This window comes from Crocodylus porosus, unplaced genomic scaffold (assembly GCF_001723895.1).
Source record: "Crocodylus porosus isolate Cpor-Errol unplaced genomic scaffold, CroPor_comp1, whole genome shotgun sequence".
Lineage (NCBI taxonomy): Eukaryota > Metazoa > Chordata > Crocodylia > Crocodylidae > Crocodylus > Crocodylus porosus.
Window position 1 is genome coordinate 34,461,930 of NW_017728907.1, and position 20,712 is coordinate 34,482,641.

Below are 20,712 nucleotides of genomic sequence, written 5' to 3' on the forward strand. Positions count from 1 at the left end.
TGTGCCCCTGGAGAGCAACGATGACTCGGGGTGGGCACGGGGGTCCCAGGGGCTCTGTCCCCTCTGGCCCAGCGGCACAGCCGAGGCTGGCCCCACTCCAGCCCTCCTGGGCAGTGTGAAGCCAGGGCTGGTGCAGGGGGGCAACTGGGGCCAGTATGGGGTTCAGGGGCAGCGGATTCATTGCTGTGGGGAGAACTGGCACCAGGCAATGACCCCAGGCATGGGTGAAAGGGTGGCTGCATGGGAGCAGCAGGCCCCAGCCCTGATCCTGGGCCTGGCTCGGCTCCACTCACTCCTGATCCCTGCCCAGTCCCAGGCCCACTCCCTCCACAGCCCTTTCCCCTTTTCCCAAAGACTTTCCTGTTGGGGGAGTGTGTGCTCAGGCCCCCTCCCCCCACCCCACAATTTTTTTTTCTCCCTCTGCCTATGCCCCTCACCCCAGACAGCTCCATCAAAGCCTTTTCATATGATTGGTGCCAAGGTTCCAAACGTTTGTCCCAGTTTTCTCTGGATCCCAGGATCACTGACTAAGCAGATTCTTCCCTTGTAGAAAGCAACACTGTCCCTCTCCCAGGTGCCTAACAGGTGATAAGGAGGCTGACACTTGGGAAAATAACTCCTTCGGTATTCCATTCACTGGGATGGATCCAGAGGGGTTGCAGTGGTGCAGCTCTACCTTGCTTTTGGATTTAACCACACCACAGGAGCCTCTGGGGACTTTTTAAACTCCCTAAAGCAATTTTTCTGTCATGGTGAGGGGCCCGATCCTCTTTTTGGTCAGAACTGGAGCCTGCCTGCAGCTGGGGAGCAAGCTGCTGGTGGGCTGAGCAGCCCCTGAGCTGCAGGGGGCACTGGTCTTTCCCTCTGCAGTGGTGGTGTACTCCAGGGCCAGTGTGAGGGAAATGGAAAATCTCAACTAAAATGATTGTATGGGAGGCTGGTGGAAAGAGTGAATAAGGAAGACAAAGCTGATGCTTTTCAGAAGAGTGGGATGAGAGAGAGATTCACAAAGGGGACTGAAAAGAGAGAGCCATTACCTAAACCAGGGGTTCTCAACAAACTGTTCCCCAAGTCTGCGTGCTGGAAGCCTACTGGGAGCTGCTCCCTGGGTGGGCTCAGGGAAGAGTTGGATGGGGCCAGGTGCTGCCTCTGAGCTGGGGTGACACCCAGCCTGCTAGTAGCCCACCCGAGTGGCCCTAGGGGCACCGCCACCACAGAGGGAAGGACCAGAACTCTCTACAGCTCAGGAGCCGGTTGTCCCACCAGCAGCAATTCCCTCAGCTGCGGGAGAGGTGGGCAGGCTCCGCCAAAAAAAAAAAAAAGATTGGGCCCCTTGCTGCTTCTGCCTTCAGCAGCCAGGAGGCTAGCTGACAGCTGCAATGCATTGTTTTAAACTAAACAACATCCAGATGTGGTTGCAATGATGAAACTCATCTAAAAACCCCCATACTGGTGCATCTGTAATGTGTGACATCATTAAGTCACAAAAGTGACATTTTCATCACATGTACATTATGACAACCGCTATGTGTACAAGCACCCAAAAAAGCCACCTCTATCTGTCCCAGGCTGGAAAGCTTGTTCCTCCTGGCTGTGCAGTACCCTACCTGTAGACACAGCCAATAGAATCGCGAGAAAAAATAATTGACACGTATTTCCACCAATTAATTGAAAAACAGGACTTTTTGCAGTCTGTTCCTCATTCAGAAATGGATGGGACAAAGGGTTTAAAAACAGGATGGTCTGGTATTAAACAGGACCAATGGCCATCTTAGGTTATATCAATCTGGCGCTGTGACTTATGGGACATTACAGAAGTGGGGAGCGGACTTCAGGGGCCCTCTAACTGGCCCTGGTGAAGTGGAAACAGTAAATTGCAGCAGATTATGTTACTGAGTCATAGGTACCAGTGGAAAACGGATTGCAGTTGCTATGATTTGCATGGTTATATTTTCATTCTCCTCTTTCCACTAAATTGAAAATATTCTCTAATAGAATCTACTGGAAGCTTTCATGTGATTAATTTTGTTGTTATCAGTCCCGTTACATTCAACTGAATAGATTTAAGCACAACGTTAGCACTGTGCCCTTTTGGATATATTAATGGGATTAAAGACACAAATAGGTACATGTGATTAATACAGATAATCACCCACTAAGAGAACTAAGCTCTAGTAACAGATTTCCTGTTTAAGTTGAAATCTTTTTTTTTTTTTTTTTATAAATCATTATACTAACTTTTCCATGAGAGCTTTGAAAATTGCACTTTGCCTTGGCACTGTTTCAAGTAAATGAATGTCAGTGTTTTTGGTGGAAAATCCCAGGCCTTTGTTCTAGGACATGCACAAAAATATAACCACATGATCCTAGGAAGTTCTGAGTGCTCCTGAGAAGGTGTTGAGCATCCTTCATTTTCACCAGAGCCCTTGGATACTGAGGATCAGAGGAAATGCTTGATAAGGCCATGTAGATTCTTCAGTTCCTTTCTTTTCAGCACTAGGACTAATAGATGTTGAGATTTGTGTTAATGGTGATTATGCATACACAAAGCAAACTTTAAAAAAAATAAAAAGTTTTATAGTAAAACATTGAAATTCTGTCCCTGCAGCAGTTAAATACAATGCAAAGCTGGCATATGATTCAAAATTGTTTGATACCATCAAACCAAATTCATAGATAACCTAATCACTTATCATAACCTAATCACTTATCATCAAGGGCAGTGATTCTAATTCATTACTAGACATTAACAGTTTTGCAAATCATGAATTAAAGTTTATGAACAAGGAAGAAAATATTTATGTTAGATTCAGAGTCCCTGATATTGCTGTGTTTATGGTTTTACCTTGTTTATGTAAAGAGATGAAAGTGCATCAAAGCATACTGTTGGAGAGCATCAGCAAACCTCAGCGCTGTGTGTGGACTGTTCTGGCAGTGACTTAAATTTAGAGCCTGACACAAAAGGGACCCATTCACCTCCTACAGTAGGTCCGATTATACTATATTCTATGTAGAATGCTTCTCTTTTACTGATGCATCTGCCCCACTTGGCTTTTTGGTAGGCTTTGTGGATCTAGAGAGTTTAAGGGTTTTGGCAGATGTCTTTGGTGTACTGCAGGTGCCTATTGTGGTGTACTCAAGCATTAGATTGATATGTTTGAAAATGGAGGTATAGAGGAGACAGAAAATAAGCAGTGGGCATAATAGAAAGCAGAAGGGACTATCTTGAGCATGTGAAGTGTTTCTATTCACCAAAGTAATATTTATTAAATTGTTTCAAGTTGGGTATGCAAGTCAGAGCTACCCCTGAGGACCTGTAACTTGCCCATCTGCTACTCAATCATCAACTAAGTCAAGTGAAAAAGAACTTTGGCAGTATTACAAGGGCACATTTTCTGTGACGACAGATGGTTTTCGTAAGAGACATATAAGCTTTTTTTTTTTTTTAGGATCAGAGACACATGCTGCAGTCCCCATTTTGATGCAGGTTCCCTGCTCAAACCCATACACTATTTCCAGATAGTGGCATGTGACCATGCAAACTCTTTTTCTCAGGTATCTTTTTGTTTTCTGTAGAAATTCTGTTTGAGCCCCAGCACTGATATTTTGGGGGCAGTTTTTCAGATGGTTTCTGATAGAATGGGATGCAATTGAATGGGCCTTTAGAGACATTTTCCCTACAGGGCTTAGTAACCATCACCAGTTTCTTTTGGGTTCACAAACTGATTTCCCTAACTTGGCATATCTACCTTGAGAGTTCCCTCACTTTAAGTAGCAGTGCAGGAATACTTGTTTTCTATTCTATAGCTATGAAACCAGCCAATAAAAAAGGAACTGGAATAGGAAGATAAGTATGTTACATGACAGGGATCAGATGTTTGGTTGCATAGAGCTTAGATAAACACTATAAATATCTTCCTGAGGAAACAAATGCACATTTTGATTCAAATGCACCAGAATGTCCTGTGCCCTTTGAAGCATGAACTGCTTTCAGAAAGATTTGTTCTGAAGAGTAAGTAGTTAACGTTCAAGGGCAGGTGTTGAAACAAATTGATGGTTGCCTCTTTTTGGAAGAGTTCATTGAATTCAGTCCAGGAAAAATAATGTGTTTGGCTCGCTTAACCTAGCCTTAAATCCTTGTAGTAAAAATCTCAACATTGGCAAAGACTGCAGAGCCCTGCTCTGCTTGTGAAAATGTGGTAGTGATACCAGGATTTCAAATACAAACTTTTTTGTACTTAAAGTGATGAGAAGCTTGTTATTTATTTTAAGACAAACTAACACCCCATTCTAGGCCCTCAAACTTGCTAGTTCTTTTCCATTCTGTCCTTTTCTTCATTCCTACTGAGATTCAGAATCGTTCAATTTCATTGTCAGGAGCTTTCTCACAGGAAGATGTTCGGCATGCCACAGAATCCTGCAAAATGTTTTAAGTTTTAATTAGCGAGTAAGTTGAAAGCCAAATGAATTAATAGGAGGATACCTGTTTAGTCAACAGACACTGAACAATATGAAACTTAAGTGGAAAATGAAGTGTATTACTGAAAGCTCGCACCATTTAATATATTTCTAACGTCAGTATCCAAAAGGGCTCCTTGCCTTTTCTTCTGCATGAGATATTTTCCCTAAATATCTAATCTTTAAAATGATTCTGATAGCTATCTGTTGTAACAGGTTTGTATTCAACTTCATATGAAGCAACTACAGAAATTCATTTACTCGTGACTAAGGGTCTGCATAATTCTTTACATCTTTGAGATGTGGCAGATCAAATTAATCCTTACTAGAAATGAATCAAAGTTTATGGAGTTTTACCTGGAGTTAAATTTGGCCCAAATTCCAAGAGAATTTCAAAATGTCCATTATAAAATGAATTGCCCCTTCAGTAACTTTTACTGTTCTGTGCTGATGTCATGTCTGCTTGTTGATACCTAGGACTTTGGTATCCTGTTGTAGACCAGCTTTAATGGGAGATGCTAGTGTTCAGCCTCTCTGAAATTTAAGGTGTGGCCATTTGGTGGGGGAAGGGGGTCGGGAGAGGAGGGGGTGTCCTGTGTTCTTGCTCTCAGAGTGCATTTTCTTGCTGTGACACTTGAGAAGTGTGCTAAAATGATGCATCTTGTGTTATACTAAATAAAACATTTTCATAAAACAAGGTACTGTGATAGCTGTATGACCAGAAACAAACAGAAATTGTCACCCGGAGTTGAAACTGATGTTAATCTAAACTTTAAAAACTATTCTGGCAATGGGATTAAGAAATGCTAAGCTGTTTTCTGTGACAGGCTTGGTCAAAGAAAACTCGGAAATGCAAGAGGCTTTTCTCTTAAAAATAGAAGAGCTCAAGGTCTGTTTTGTGTGCCTTTGTAATAATTAATTAATTATTGAAAATACTAAGAAAATATCAGTGTACACATGGAAGAATTCTGGAAGGACATGACGCATTTGAGGATGCAAGAGGTTTTTCAAGGTTTTTATTTGCATTTTGATAACCATTTATGTATTCTTAGTAGGCTGATTTGAAATGTCCTAAAATAGTAATGTTAACAATAGTTCCAAGAAAGTGAATAATTAGTTGCTGTTGGTTTGCAGTGGTGGATGTTTCATGTTTGTGAAGTTAACTGACTTAGTTCATTCAAGGGAATAAATTTTTAGTTTGGTGCCTTTTGCTGTTTATAAATCTAGTCAGATATAAATTTTGTTCTGGAACAGCGTGTGCATAGATAATATGCAGTTAGGTTAAAAATATATTTCTTCATTACTCTGATTATAACTTTTAGTAGCTTTAGACTCAGCTCAAAGAGACTGCTGCCCTCCATTAATGAAGGGTGCCATATGAGTTGCAGCAAAAGCTTCTAATATCGCGGCAATATGAATGATCAGGTATGTGTTTTCTTGCTGCCGTCTTGTGTGTGGTTGAAAGGGGATGAAAGTCATAATACACTACCCGTTACCTTGCTTGGTGCCCAGAGAGGAGTAGGCTCTTTCCCCACCCAGCCAGGCAGGAAAGGAAGAGACTCTACAGGTCTCTTCCCTTTGGACATCTTTAGCAGCGTTTCTGTTATACACACACCATAAAAAACTGTTGCATTTTACTTCCTCCTCAACTAGTCAGATTTGGAGGGAGACTGAGACTCCTGGAATCACAGTCTCCTTCCCAGGCTGCTACAAGGGCAAAGCAAGAACGTGCTGCTTCTTGCTTGGAGCTGTATCATATTGCCAGGAGCTAGCTCTTTAAACGTAAATTCAGCACAGTTTATCCACTGAAATTCATCCAGGGTTATTATCAAACATGTCAACATCCTTTTGGATGAAGTCAGCTAAGTGTTTCCCAATTCATTCAAAATGTATTATTTGGACCAATAGCCTGTTGACTTAATTGTCTGGGGTATATTAAGGACTTGCATATTGTATCTTTGCAAGTACTGGTCATCCTGGCACAGAAAATATACTGTCTGAAAAATCTTAAATATATGTTTTGCCTTATCATTGCTGAGCTATGCTGTGCTCCTACATAAGAGACTTCTGTGCTTTCCCACAGGAGGAAATTTCCTATGATGTAATCCTTTCTGCACAGAGGTATCACAATTTGAAAGAAAAATTATCAATTTTCCCTTACTTTCCTTCTTTAAATTTACAGTTGTGTTGATCTGATGTCATAGTTTTGGCTGAAAACTGTGATTGGATGACCAACATGGGTAGAGCATGTGAGCAAGACAAGCTCCTAAACTGCGTTCAAGGAGCATACAGTGAAGCTTAATGATAAGCAACTGCCTTCTGCTCCCTGAAAGCTGAGTTAGCTATGTTCCAATTCAGTTTTAACATGCAAGTTAGAATGGTGTATGGATGCTCATGGTCAGTGACCCCAGGGTACCTGGACAACAGCCAGGTATTGCTTAGTGCAGGAAGTGCTGGCCATACTTCATACATCATCTCTGGGTAGATGGGATAGCAGAGGGGTTGCTATGCCAGTTCTATACCACCAGAGGATCCCCCTACACTGGATTGATCTTTCTTATACTAATAATGCTGGATTTAGGGCTGCTTTTTAGCACCAATGCAGCACACAACAGACTGCAATGTAAAGGAGAATGTGGACATTAATTCCCTCTCTGCCTCATTGACATCAGTATTAGTACATTAAAGCTGCTGGAGTTGCTTTGACTTTCACTGGTAGAGCTAAACAGAATTGGACTTTTCCTCTTCATTTCAACCTGTTTTCTGTAGCTGATAGATTTGAAAATTCCCAGGGTCTCCCACATCGGTGTGTTGTATGGCATTTAAAACAGTAAATAGAGTGAGTGAGGTGTTAGTTTTCCCCATTGAGACTAAGATAGTATAATATATTTATAAACATTTCTCTAAAAATGCATGACTCATTCTTCTTAAATTTTGGACCAAACATTTCAAGCCTTCAGACATACAGTCCTGTCAAAAAAAATGCACTAATAGAGGATTTCCCTTTCTAAAGAAGGGTATTTTCACCCAATGAGGTATTATCAATGAACCTATAGGCTAACACAGAAGCCCATGACCTCATGTTCTTTCAGACTAGTAGTGATTTAAAATGATTACATGGTTTCTGAACAGTTTTTAAAAATGTCCCTTAAACATTTTAAAACATGCAAATAAAGTAAATACTCCTTATTCACCTGCAAAGAACATATTTCTTTATGGCAGATTAAATGTTTTTAAAATATATATATAGTTCTGTACCAGGTAAATATGTCACAATAAAAGTATATTTCTGTTCCGATTTAGGTATCTGCAGGTTCCATTGTTCACTTTGAGAGAGGAAATTTCTCCTTGTCAGCAGAAACAGAAGAAAAGCCTTTCCCTCAAGGAAATGAACATCTGTTACAGTGGGCCCAAAAGGAATATGGAGCAGTCACATCTTTCACTGAACTCAAAATATCAAGAAACATTTACATCAAAGTGGGAGAAGGTAATTTTTTTACAAAACAGAGCAATAGGCCAAATAGTAAGATATAAAATAATCATACTCTGCATACTGCATGTTAATCATGAAATTCAGCTTTCAGTCCCTTAGAATAGTAGCATGGTTAATGGATATGTTGGAGGAGGGAAACAACAAACCTGAAAATCAGGCCAGGTATTTTGGTACTAGTATAAAGATGTTGGCATCTAATGTTATACACCAAAATTTGAAATTTTTAGCAAGAATCTTAGAAGCATCAGATGTATCAGAAGTTGCTCCAAGTGGTTATCCAGTCATCTGCACTATTCAGTTAAAAGACTGATCCTTAAACAGAAAAGTAGGGTTTTTTCCTTAGAAGCAAGGATATTTTAGGGGTGATATATTTTGTAAGACCAACTGCATAGTTAGGGGAGATTTTAGACAAGCTAGAAAGGCTCCTTTCCTACCCACTCTGTTTTGGACAAAGAGTTTTCTTCCTTTTAACTTTTTAAAAGAAAGCTTGGATGTGTTTATGCTTTATAGCTCCAAGGAGTCAGCCTAGGTTAGAAGGTTGTGAACTATTTCTTTCTTCTAGATGAAGTCCCTGCACTCTCTGGCTAGGGACAGGCATTACACACAATCTGGTTTAAGTGATCAGAAACTGGTATAAACCTGTAACAGAACATAAGCTCAGTGTACATAAACCAGTTTCAAAATGGCTGAAACTGGTTTAAGATAAACATGGTTGAATTTAGTATCAGGCTTAACTGATTTGGGTCAAACTGGTTTATGAAATGTCTGTCCCAGACCCGTTCCCGGTTTAAGTTAAACCGGAGTCCCCCAGCATCCCAGATGCTTTGCTCTAGAGACCTGGGCTGATCCCACCCCTCTGCTCCCTAGCTGGAGCTCCAGCAGAGACTGCCACAGGGTTTCCCCCGCCCCCTTGGAGCTAGTCAACTGGTCAGCTGGCAGTGTCCCTCTGTTCCTTCCTTGGAAAAAGCTGTTTAAGATGAACTTGAGTGAGGCTTTTGTTTTCTTGAAGGGCTGCTAAATGCTGTTTTCAGCTCCCTGCTGGCTCCCTCACCTGTCTGGTTTGCAGACAGTATGAAGAAGCAGGGCGATTGAAAAGCTCAGTATCATCAACAGATGCATGCACTGCACACAAGAAGCCCTCCTTCCCCCTCCCATCTTTGCTTCAGACTGCTAGCTGGGGACTGAGGTCTGGCAACACTCCTGTCCCTTGAGCAGCGAGCAGGGAAAAGCCTGGGACTGCACAGGCAGGGTGGGGGTTTAAACCCTTCCTTAACCAGAGCATCCTGCCAGACCTGGCCATGCCCCCCTCTCAGCTCATTACTCTGGAAGGAAAGGGAGGGCAGCTCTAGCACCCCCCCCAGCTTCTAGCCTGAAGGCATGTGGTTTTCTCAGTCCAAAGGGAATGTCTTTGCATTTGCAGATCAGTTCAACCTAGGAAGGTTAAACTAACCTGCAAAGGTTGAATCAATTAAGGCTCAAGCTTTTGAATGTCTGTCCCTAGTCTCTGAGTCTGGTCAGTTTCAAAACGGCTGCTATTGTGCTGCTGCCCTACAAAACACTCAAACACATGTATATCAGCTCATCAGGAAGTTCTTAATGTTGGCCAAGGAAAATCTCTTTCTGACCACAATGCTCTACATTTTCACCAAAAAGGCAAGGAGTTTTGAGGGAACTATCTGAATGATGAGTGGAGGGTAGCAGTTTATTTTCCATGCAGTCTTTGGCATTAGAAAAGGCTGAACATGCTTCATCTTTCTTTGTACAATTTTGTCTTCATTTAGCAACAGTGTAGCAATGTGGCCCAGGGCCTGGAGCAAGGGGGCAGTGGCAACTTCTGGTTATCACTGTGCCACTGGCATGAATGTATGGTTGCCAGCAGGAATTTTTTTTTTTTTGCCCTCCCTTTCTACCCCCAAAATTGGCACCTGTGTTAGTTGCCCTGGTTGCCCCCACCCTAGTTATGCCACTGCCCTGAAGGCATAATCACAGTCTTAGAACAATATTGGTACAAAAAACAGGGTAAACATTATAGGGACACAAAAAGTGTCAGTGAAGGCTTACAGCACCATGGTGCCCAGCTGTTGTAAAAATGGTTCACAGTGTTGTCCAGGAAAAAGCTCCTTACAGTTCAGTGTCTAGGAAGAGTAGAGATCAGTGGAAACTTGTAGCAAAAGCCAGCAAGTATTTAGGTATATGGTATTTAGCAGAATCAGTGGATGCTTAATTCAGAAGTCTTGCAGCAGCAAAACTGGGGAAAAAAGTAAAACTCCACATGGTAATTTTTGCAGATAAAAATGAAGAAGGAAAAAATCTATATGGAGAAAATATTCCTGCCTAGGTACCTGCATGTGATCACTATATTTCCTGAACAAGAGGTTTGCCCCCCAAAATCAGAACATGGTTGTCTTGGGTTTATCCAAAACCTGCCAAATTTCTATGGGGATTTCCCTGTTTGATTTCTGTTCTACTTGGCACCAGTCTAAGATTTTAATGCCAGAAAGTCATTCAGAAATATATTTATTAGCGTATTAAACTAATCTGCCTTCACTGCTGCTCTTGGAACATATACAAGGTGGTAGTTGTCCATGTTCTAGATGAACAATTAGGGGCCTCAAATTGCATTGAATTTTGTATGCTAATTAGCAAATCTCAAGTCAGATAAGCTAAATATCTAAGACATTTGCAACAGATCTAAAAATGTTGTAAGGCACAATTTAATTAAGAATATCCAGACAAGATGGATGTTGGCAAGCAACCAAGTTAAACATGTTTTCCAAGAGTTCTTGCTTAAGCTGAAAACTCTAAGCTGACTTGGATCTTGGGTTCAAACTATCTTTTAACTCCCTGCAAGATAGGAGGCTTGAGAGCTCAAATGAACAGAGGAATGAATAATCAGTTTTCTTCAGAGCAGGCAGCACAGTAACCAAAAGGTCCGATACAGGCTGGGGACCAAGTGACTAATCAGCAGCTCTGCAGAAAAGGACTTGGGGGTTGCAGTGGACAATAAGCTGAATATGAGTCAAGAGTGTGCCCTTATTGTGAAGAAGACTAATGGCATGCTGGGCTGCATTAGTAGGAGTGTTACCAGCAGTTGAGGGAAATGTTTATTCCTCTCTATTCAGCATTGGTGAGGCCACATCTGGAGTACTGTGTCCAGTTTGAGGGCCTCCACTATAGAAAAGATGTGGACAAATTGGAGACAGTCCAGCAGAGGGCAGTGAAAATAGAGGTCTGAGGCACGTGACTTTTGAGAAGAAGCTGAGGTAACTGGGCTTATTTACTCTGGAGAAGACTGAGGGGAAGATTTAATAGCAACCTTCAACTACCTGAAAGCTGGTTCCAAAGAGGATGGAGCTGGGCTCTCACTGGTGACAAATGACAGAACAAGGAGCCACGGTCTCAAGCTGCAGCAAGGGAAGTTTAGGTTAGGTATGAGGAAGAATTTTCTTACTAGGAGGGTGGAAAAGCATCGCAACAAGTTACCCAGCGAGGCTGTAGGATCTCCATCCTTGGAGGTTTTTAAGACTTGGCTAGATAAAGCGATAGCTGGGATGATCTAGTTGGGGATGTTCCTGCTTTGAGCAAGGGGTTGGACTGGATGACCTCCTGAGGTCCCTTCCAACCCTAATTTTCTATGATTCTGTGATCCCCCTGAGAAGACCCATTAGAAACTGACTCCCTATTGCAAAGCATGATCAAAAAAACCACTCAAGAAACTAAATAATGAATTTGAAAAAAAAAAAAAAGCAGCTTACACTGGTTTAGAGATTTCAGTCTTTTAATGAGTAAGATTGGACCCGTCATCATATCCTGCAAGGTGCTGTTGGCTCCTGGAAAGAGATGGACATCCTCAACTTCTATTGCCATCAGTTTGATTTGGTAGTGCTCAGCACTTCATAGGTGGCCAATTTTTGTCACTTTTATTGATACTGACTTACTACTTAAGTCAAACTGATTTCACTAGGGCTGTTCATGTGGTAAGCTACTGCCCAGTTTTACTCATGTTGGCAGAAACTGAAATAGAAAGAGCTTGATGCTTTGGAGGTGCAGGGCTTAACTGAATACATTTGATCTGAAAATTGAGGCCACAGAAGAAAAACAAGCATCTGAAGAAGAAAGATCTTTTTAGGTTTAGGTCCTTTGCGACATGCAGAACTAAGCCAACACACTTGTGAAGCAAGGAAGGCCTAGTTGCTGAGTCAAGGATTGGATGTCTAGAAATTAGGACTAGGAACATACAAATGTTGGGAATTCCATTCAGCGAGGATATAGTGGGACTAGATTAGACTGGCACAGTGAGAGTTTAAACAGACTGGAATGAGGGCTCAGGCCAAGGGAATGCATTTGAAATAGCTTTAGAAAATGAAGAGAGGACCAGAAATGAATGGTAAGATGTATATGAATAAAGCAGACTGTGATTAACATTACCAAACTGCTGAGGATTTGTGTAGCACTTTCCTGTAATCTCGACACAGACCTCAACCAGCACCACACAATAGTAAAAGGCACTTTAATTCCCTATCCTGCAAAAGTTTGCTGCTAGGTGAAAGGTAATATTGAACCATGCTGTGTTGAAGCTGAAACTTCTGACCCTAGCTCCAGGGGTGGTTGGCATTATTTAACAAATGGCATGTTGAATATTGTTAGTGTAGAAACTGTTTGTCAGACTACTTAATTATTGTAGTTGGTAGTTTTAAGTCCAGAAATCCTTTGAGAAATAATTTCATAAATGCTGGGACACTTGTCTTTTAGTTATTTTTTGTCAGTTGGGGAAGGCAGGTGAGGGATTTGAGGTAGAGAATTGTGCCATACCTCACGGTTTCCAGTGTTATTGCTTTATATATTTCACTGAATTAATACCAAGTCTTTCTCTGATAAAATCCCCAGAATTTTCCATTGAGTTTTAGTAGCTGGGGATTATTACTTGGTTTACCTTTTTCTGTTTGAGCTGCCACGACTTCACTTCACTTGGCCATGTGAAGACCCCTCCCAGCTTCCCTTCATTCTCCTTACACAGAAAATTGTACAAGCTGACCAGTATTTTCACAGTAATTTTAAATTTCCCTCGGTAAAACTGAGACTCTGAGCTCTCGCTAATACTTGGAACTAGCAGCCTGCAAAATAAAACAAAAACCCTGAGTTAAGAAAGACTCCTCAGCTTGCTCCTAGTCTGAAATCCCTAACTTTTCTCTCCTCCTAACCTTAGACTGAAATACAAGTTCCAGTTGGATGGAATTTTTATTGCTGAATTAGAAGTACTTGGCAATAGCAGTTTATCATGGCAAGGTGATAACTGATTAATGGCTCTGGTATTCATAAAAAGTCTCCTAATACCAGGGGTATTTTGTTTTGAGCTGGTATGCTCAAACTGTGTCCAATTTAGGAGCCACATTGGCCAGAAAGCTGAGGGTAACACCTAATTTGTGCAGAGTGGAGCAGAAAGCAGCTGTCCTTGTCTTTAAAATGGAGGTGCTGCCCACAGAAACTACAGGTCCCACTATACCATATTCAGTCTTCATCCAAGCAACCTGGCAAACACTGAAGATGAAGACAGTTGCCAGCTGCGATGTAGTGCTGTGGTAGGTACTCTGTGGTAAATGCTGCTCCAAGACATCCCTGTGTTCTGACCAGACACACATGACCTTGTATTATTCCCTGATACTTCACAATAAATTCTATAGTACAGTACTGTTGTTTGGAAATTAGAGGAAAATAGAGAAGCCATCAGCCAACTAGTTAGTAACTATCCATTAAATAGATTGTTACAACGCTGCATTGAACCTCTTAAGCAAATAAATAGCCCCCAAACTAAAAAGTAATCATCAACAACAGATAGCATGGGGCTCTTTTCTACTTCCATTACAGTCAGGGGTCTGTTTATTAACTGTGGCAAGAGTAAACAGCATTTACTAGGAGGAAAAAGAAGAAACTGCACATATGTGTCGGACAACCAGTGAAATGGAGTTAAAATAAGCAGCAGAGGGGAAGTGTACTATTGAGAAGAGGCCCTGTATGGGGAGCCTCTGTGCTGATGGCAGCAAGAGCAACAGGCTGATTGAAAATTCCAGACTCTTAAATAAGATGCTTGGAACAGGAATCAAATCTTTTGCAATGGCTAATGACAGCACATGTGGTGATCATCCACAACATATTCAGAGTCAGTTCTTCTGTGGCATGAAATGTATTGCAGAGCTGCTGCTGATAATTAAATACCTATTAACTGTATGTATAGATAAATTTGAATTCAGTATGGATCAGCTCAGAATCATTTTCCATCCTCTGCTATGTGGGAGGAGTTGGCAGAATTGCAGCTATATTCAGGGCTCATCTGGCAGGGCACATAACAGATGTTAGGGGAGTGCTTTTTTGGGCAGCTGAAAAAGTTATAGCCTCATATAGTTTTCAGAGGTTTCTCTAGAGAAGAAAGTAAAGTTAATAGTCAAAGGCCATTGCATGTAGAATGAGGATAAGGAGACTCCTCTAGCTGTTCACACAATACCTAGGAATTGAAGGAATGTCCAGTCTCTGCAAGAAATTGGGTACCAAACCAAAAGCAGTTTGGTTTAGAAAACCAGATATTAAAAGTGGTTTCAGTTTAGTTTCTATTTGCCTGACCACAATTTAGCTTGTACAATGCCCCGCATTTGCTTCATTTGTTGATTATCTTGTATCCTGATTGTGGAAAGCACCCTTTTGATTAAAGCAAAGAGCTGTGAACCAGGAGTTTAATTCTATCTTTGCTATAGACTTCATGTATGATCTGTGTGGCACTTGGTTCTTTTATGCCACACTTTGCCTATGTCTCGCTGGGTATATTGAGGATTAATTCATATGGTAAAACGTCTTTGTGTCTTTGAATGAAGGGTCTCATAGACATGCAGGGTATTATTATTTCCAAATGGAAAAACTGATAGTAGGAGTGGTGAAGTTTTATAGAACTAATTTAAAAATGTCATCCTCCTGACAATTGCTTCTGTTTTGTATCACAGACCCAAGTGATCATCATTGAAAGTAATTCTGTTTACCAAATCTGCCCTACTATCACTTCCTCCATGTTTGTGTTTTATAAACACAATTTCCATATTTAAAAATATTTTCCCCTTCCTTTTTGCTGTAGGAAAGTCCCCACTCGTAGGGGAAATGGAGTGCATGTATAGGAAACACTGGCGCTAACTACACAGAGTGTAGCCAAGTGCACAGAATATGAGAACTGAAAATATTTTCTCTGATTTCATTGACTAACGATAATCTTAGGTGTTACTAGTGATGAGAGAGAGCACATTTTCAGAGGGAAGGAAAATATTGCTCTGATGGTAGCTTTTTTAAAAGTTTTCTGTTAGATTCAGAAGAGAAAATCTTTTTGAAGGAACAGGCCACAGATCATCAATACTGTATTCCTTTGAAGTTTACTATACCTCACATTCCAGTGCACCTGCTTTCAAGTGTTTCTTTTCTGGGTTTTCTATTATGAAAAACTCAATCAGCAAATGGAAATTGTATGAATTTAAAATCATTTGCATATTTTACTTCAGAAACAACCTGTATTCTTAAAATCCTGACCCTCATTTTTAAAGATTATATTGATTTTTATTGTCCATACACATGATATAGGATTCCCATCACCATGAATCGGGAATCTTTACCAGAAAGAAGTAATTTTTTGCCAGCATTGAATTGGCAAAGACCATTTTTTTTCATTCTTCTGTAGTAGGAGTGGTGTTCACTTTCTAGGATTATCTGGGCAGATTTTATTTGAATAATTCCAGATCATTACAGAGCCACAAGGTATTGGTGTCACCATTGTGTCTGTTGTCCTTTCTGAGTTATATTTTGGGTTTTTCCCCTAAAGATCTGAATCTTGGTAGAGGGATATTAGAGGTGCTTTGTTACTGTAATGTGCAGAAGAAGCCAAAGAGGTTGTTCTTGTGGACCTTTATGGACAAATGTATATTAGATGGCTGCCTGTATTCTCTGGGGACTGAATTCCCTGATCCTGGCAGTCCCTTCTTGTACTATGTTCCTAAGCATACTGCTGTATTTAAATGGAAAGTGCACTTATCTATGTATTTGTATATATGTGTACATGTGTGTTTTCTTTTGTTTTTTTCCCCTCCAGATCAAGTGTTTCCTCCCACATGTAATATTGAAAAGAACTTTCTCTCTCTTAACTACCTTGCTGGCTATCTTCAGCCAAAAATGGCAGAAGGATGCCTTTTGTCTAATACAGGCCAAGAAAGAGAGATTCATATTATTGAATTAATCACTCCAAATTCCAATCCATACAGGTAAAGTATTTTCTAATTGAATAAAGTAATATTTTATGGACACTAGACACTAGAGTTAATAAAATCCTGCTGTTTGTCAGAAATTAAGTCAATAAGACAGCTAACTCATCATATGAAGTAATTATAGAGTTTGATTCTTTGTTTAAATTAGGTATATTTCAGATGTTTAGGCCACAAAAGATATTAGAACTGGATGCTGCTGTTATTTCCTGTATATGCATGTCCAGTTTCCATGGGTTCTGACCATCAAGGGTCAAAAAATGTGGTGATGGGGGAATGGTGGCCATTCCCCGGTGCCAAATTTCCAGACCCACAGGGAGCGCTGTGGGCTGGATAGTGCAGCCCTGTACACTAGATTGGGCATGTAGCATCCAGTCCCAGTATGCAGGGCCTAGTACGAATACATGTGGTAGGTGGAGGTGGTACGGGGTCAGATCTAGATGCAGAGCCAAGAGGAGGCAATGTGGGGCCTGATCCAGCCTGTGGACTGACCCCATGCTACTCACCCGGCCCATGGAGCCCAAAACCTGACCACCACCATCTAGAACAAATCATATAATATCCTTATGCTTTGATGTCCAGATTAATATAGCAGTAGAAGTTACTTGACTTAGGTAATAACTGTATAATACTATGAAGATTTACATACAGTGAGATTTTGCAAAAGCCTTTGGTCTTTCCATCAAATTCAGTGGCAAAACACCCCTTAGAAGACTTCAAGGGAAGCAGAATTAGGTGAATGAAGGATATTTTAGAAAATCTCACATGCAAACCCTAGATAAGCGCTAAATATTATTGTTGTTCATAAAATCTGTATTTCACCGTCGGCCTGACTTAAGCAACTTAAATACTTTCCCACTGGTACAAGCAAATGCGTATTCCTTAGGATGAAAATAAGCTAGCATTTACTTACCAAAAAGCCATGCAGCTTTCTAAAGGTTACCCATTTTTGTTCCAATTTAGTTATGACAGTTCCAGTAGGGACAAATCCAGACACTGAGCAGTAAAATTGGAATGGCCCCATTGTACAAAGAAGCTGGATTTGGGGGAGGAAAGGGGTTAAATCTCAGGGCACAATGCTGGAACTGAGCTCTGCAGATTTGTTCCTTACATGACAGTGCCTGGAAAGTTTAAGGAAGGCTGGGGCATGATGGGGGCAGGGAAGGGTTGAAACAAAATTCAGCTGCTGCATGACATGAGTGGGGTCTGTAGAAGAGTCCTTTAGCTATTGCCTTGAAGAATAGTCTATATTGTCCTATATGGTCCATCCTCACCACTAGTCCCCTGCAGAGATACCAGTAACAGTCCTCTGCCTGGACTGAACTCCTGAGTCTTGATTTTGGCTGAAAGTACATAATGGGAGTTTGTTTTTTCGAATTGCCAAATGTTCTTAGTTAAGATATTCTGCTAGGAAAATTTAAGATAAAAGAGAGAAAGCATTCTAAGTCAATGCTTGCTTCAGTCTTATTGTATGTCCAAATGTCCTTATTAAAGGAGCAGTTTCCTGCACAAAGTGCATGTCCATTGAACCATTTAAAACCAACAGAAACTAATGGGTAAGTACAGAAGATAAGATGAAGGCATATTTAATCAAACTCCATAATTTTAGCTAAACCCATTATTTGGCAACCAAACACATTTTTATTATCTATAACTGTAGAATCATGCTGGATGTGGAGATTTTTCTATGAATTTACATTGTGCATGAGATGTTATTGCTGGGTATAAATCCATTTGCTCTACTTATTTTACTGAGCTCCTAAAAATCTGGACTGTGTTCATCAATTTTCCAGCAATCAGTAGGCTGGACATCTGTTTTCTTTTCTTTTTAAAATAACTATATATCCAGAAGCATTGGAAACTAAACACGACAGTGTAATAATTTTACAGCATGTGCAAAATTCTAAGCAAAAATAATTTCCATAGTTTAACTGCACTGGCAGATATACTCTCAAAATATATTTTTAATACTGTTCCCTGTTGCTGAAGTTGCCTTCCTTAATTTTTTTAGGCATGAAAGGGTATTTTGTTCTTCAGTGTGGACACAGCTATTTTGGTTTCCTGTTGGTATGTCTATATATTGTCAGGATGAAATGAGAAAAAGTACTTATCGTACAAAGCAAACTGCTAGTGCTTTAGTTGAATCCTATTCAACCAGCAGCTAGAATAAGTAACAAACTTTCTGTAAATAAAAGAAAAAAACTGAATGATATTTACTAGTCTAAAAAATATTTGTTTCTATTGTTTTGTAGAATCATTTTAGCATGTGTGGAATAACAATCTGTTTTGCACGTGTTGTGTTGTCTGGGATAATCTCCAGCATTTTAATCAGCTGGCCAGACACTGGAAACATGATGGATTGGAAGAAGGTTGATAGCTGAAAATTTCTGGCATTCTGATCTTACTTTGTCTTTATTTTCCACATACAGTGCTTTCCAGGTGGATATAATCATTGACATTAGACCATCTCAACCAGAGGCCAAGCTTGTCAGGGACCTCATACTTATCCTCAAGTGTAAAAAGTCTGTCAATTGGGTTATCAAGTCACATGATGTGCAGGGAAAACTGGAAGTGATTGTAAGTTGATTAAGGCACCTCATTGTTTTCAAGAATTATCATGCTGTTAACAGTTTATGCTTTGTATGAATGAGTAAGAGTACAATAATATCTGCTCAGTAAATGTCGTCTTTTTAGCTGCTGTCACTGAGTTACTAGCATTTCTCACACAGCAAAGTATTGCCTATATAGAGAAGAATATAAATACAAAAGAGTTCTTTAGCCAAGATGTCACCAATAGCAAAGGAACTTGCATCTTGTATCATGAGATGTATGCCCTGCAGATTCCTTTATATATTGAAGAATTTGTTCACTTATTTGCCAGTATTTTAGTGAGTGAATTCTCAGAAGTTCATCTCAGAAGCTGGAGAAAATGTCTACAAGTACAAACTCAGTGATCATGACCACTTATTACATATCCACATCTTCTGCTTATGACATAGCAACCTCAGGCTCTGTATCTTGCTGGCTTTTCTGCCCATAGAAAGCTTTTGGCCAGGTGGTTCTCTCTGCAGCCTGAGCAGAAAGTTACAGGCTTGCAAAAGTTTTCAAACTAAGGTAGCAGAATCCATATTTAAGCAACTACATGGCTCAGCACCATCTCTTCTAAGAATTTAATTATTTCTACTGAAAAATAGTTTGATCTTGGCTACACCAACAGCATGGCGTATTTCAGTCATATTTGATCAATTGTATTGCAGGTTTATAGTTAAGCAAAATAAGCTAAATATGTTTGTTGGGGGCCAACCCATTAACCTAGTAGTTAAGAACTGTGCACTACCCGAGCATACTTTTTTGCATTACATCTAGATTTATAAGCTTCTTGCTTTACTGGGTAATTTTCGCCTCTGGACTGACAAGCCCTAGACAGAGCTGAATCTAGATCTCCTGAGTTTGGAGCATGGTAGATGGCAACAGTATCTTGGGAGTGAGGGAATTTAAAGGGGAAAACAGAAGAGAGGCTCAGAAAATAAAAGAAAAAAGCGATCCATGATGAATGACATTTCAGAGACTTACTTCCATGCCTGTGTGTATCCTTCCCTTGTGGAAGGATGAAGATATTCTGACCAAACAGATGGTCAGTCAGATATGTTAAGAGAAAACAGTTACCTGACTTAGCACATTCATTAACCTAGAGACCATGAAAACTTCGAATTTTACATCGTCATTCAGAATCATGATGTAGAATTCACTGTTGTATGTTTTGCACTTGACAGTATGCATTTTTATGGGTCAATTTTTGTGTCTTAAGAATTGCATGTAAATCCTTTGTGTACTCATGGGTGTCTAGAACCCTGAAGTTCATGTGCTTAAAGCTACCTGAAATTCATTGATATTTTAGGTTTATAAATTTGCTGGGATATGAAATCCTGAAGGACAGTACAATGTCTAAAATATTTATTGGGTGTTAAGAGCTAATGTGGTGCCTATCTTCAAGAAAGGGAGGAAAGTGGATCTGGCAAACTACAGGCCCATTAGTCTGACCTCTATCCCGGGGTAGGTCTTAGAAAAAATTATTAAAGAGGCCATTCTCAACAGACTGGCCGATGGCAACTTCCTGAGGGATAGCCAGCACGGGTTTCTTGCAGGTAGGTCTTGCTTCACCACTCTTATCTCCTTCTACGACCAGGTGACCTATCACCTGGACAAGGGAGAGGAGATTGACATCATATATCTTGACTTTAAAAAAGCCTTTGATCTGGTATCCCTCGATCACCTCTTGGCAAAACTGGACAACTGTGGCCTCAGGTCCACCACAATCCGCTAGCTGGGGAATTGGCTCTGTGGTTAGACCCAGAGGGTGGTGGTTGACAGAAGTCAATTGTCGTGGTGCCATGTGACCAGTGGGGTCCCCCAAGGCTCTGTCCTTGGACCTATTTTGTTCAGCATCTTCATTAATGATGTGGACATTGGAGTCAG

General features: G+C 40.5%; 1 protein-coding gene across 5 annotated transcripts in view; it reads left to right on the forward strand.

Moving 5' to 3' along the window:
• The window catches only part of TGFBR3 (transforming growth factor beta receptor 3), a 190,857-nt gene that overhangs the window by 127,477 nt on the left and 42,668 nt on the right, over window positions 1–20,712 (forward strand). For all 5 annotated transcript variants that reach the window (XM_019531117.1, XM_019531116.1, XM_019531121.1 and 2 more), the window contains 3 exons: window positions 7,762–7,945; window positions 16,068–16,236; window positions 18,666–18,813. In XM_019531117.1, coding sequence (XP_019386662.1) covers window positions 7,762–7,945; window positions 16,068–16,236; window positions 18,666–18,813 — 501 coding nt within the window. The remainder of the gene's footprint in view (window positions 1–7,761; window positions 7,946–16,067; window positions 16,237–18,665; window positions 18,814–20,712) is intronic.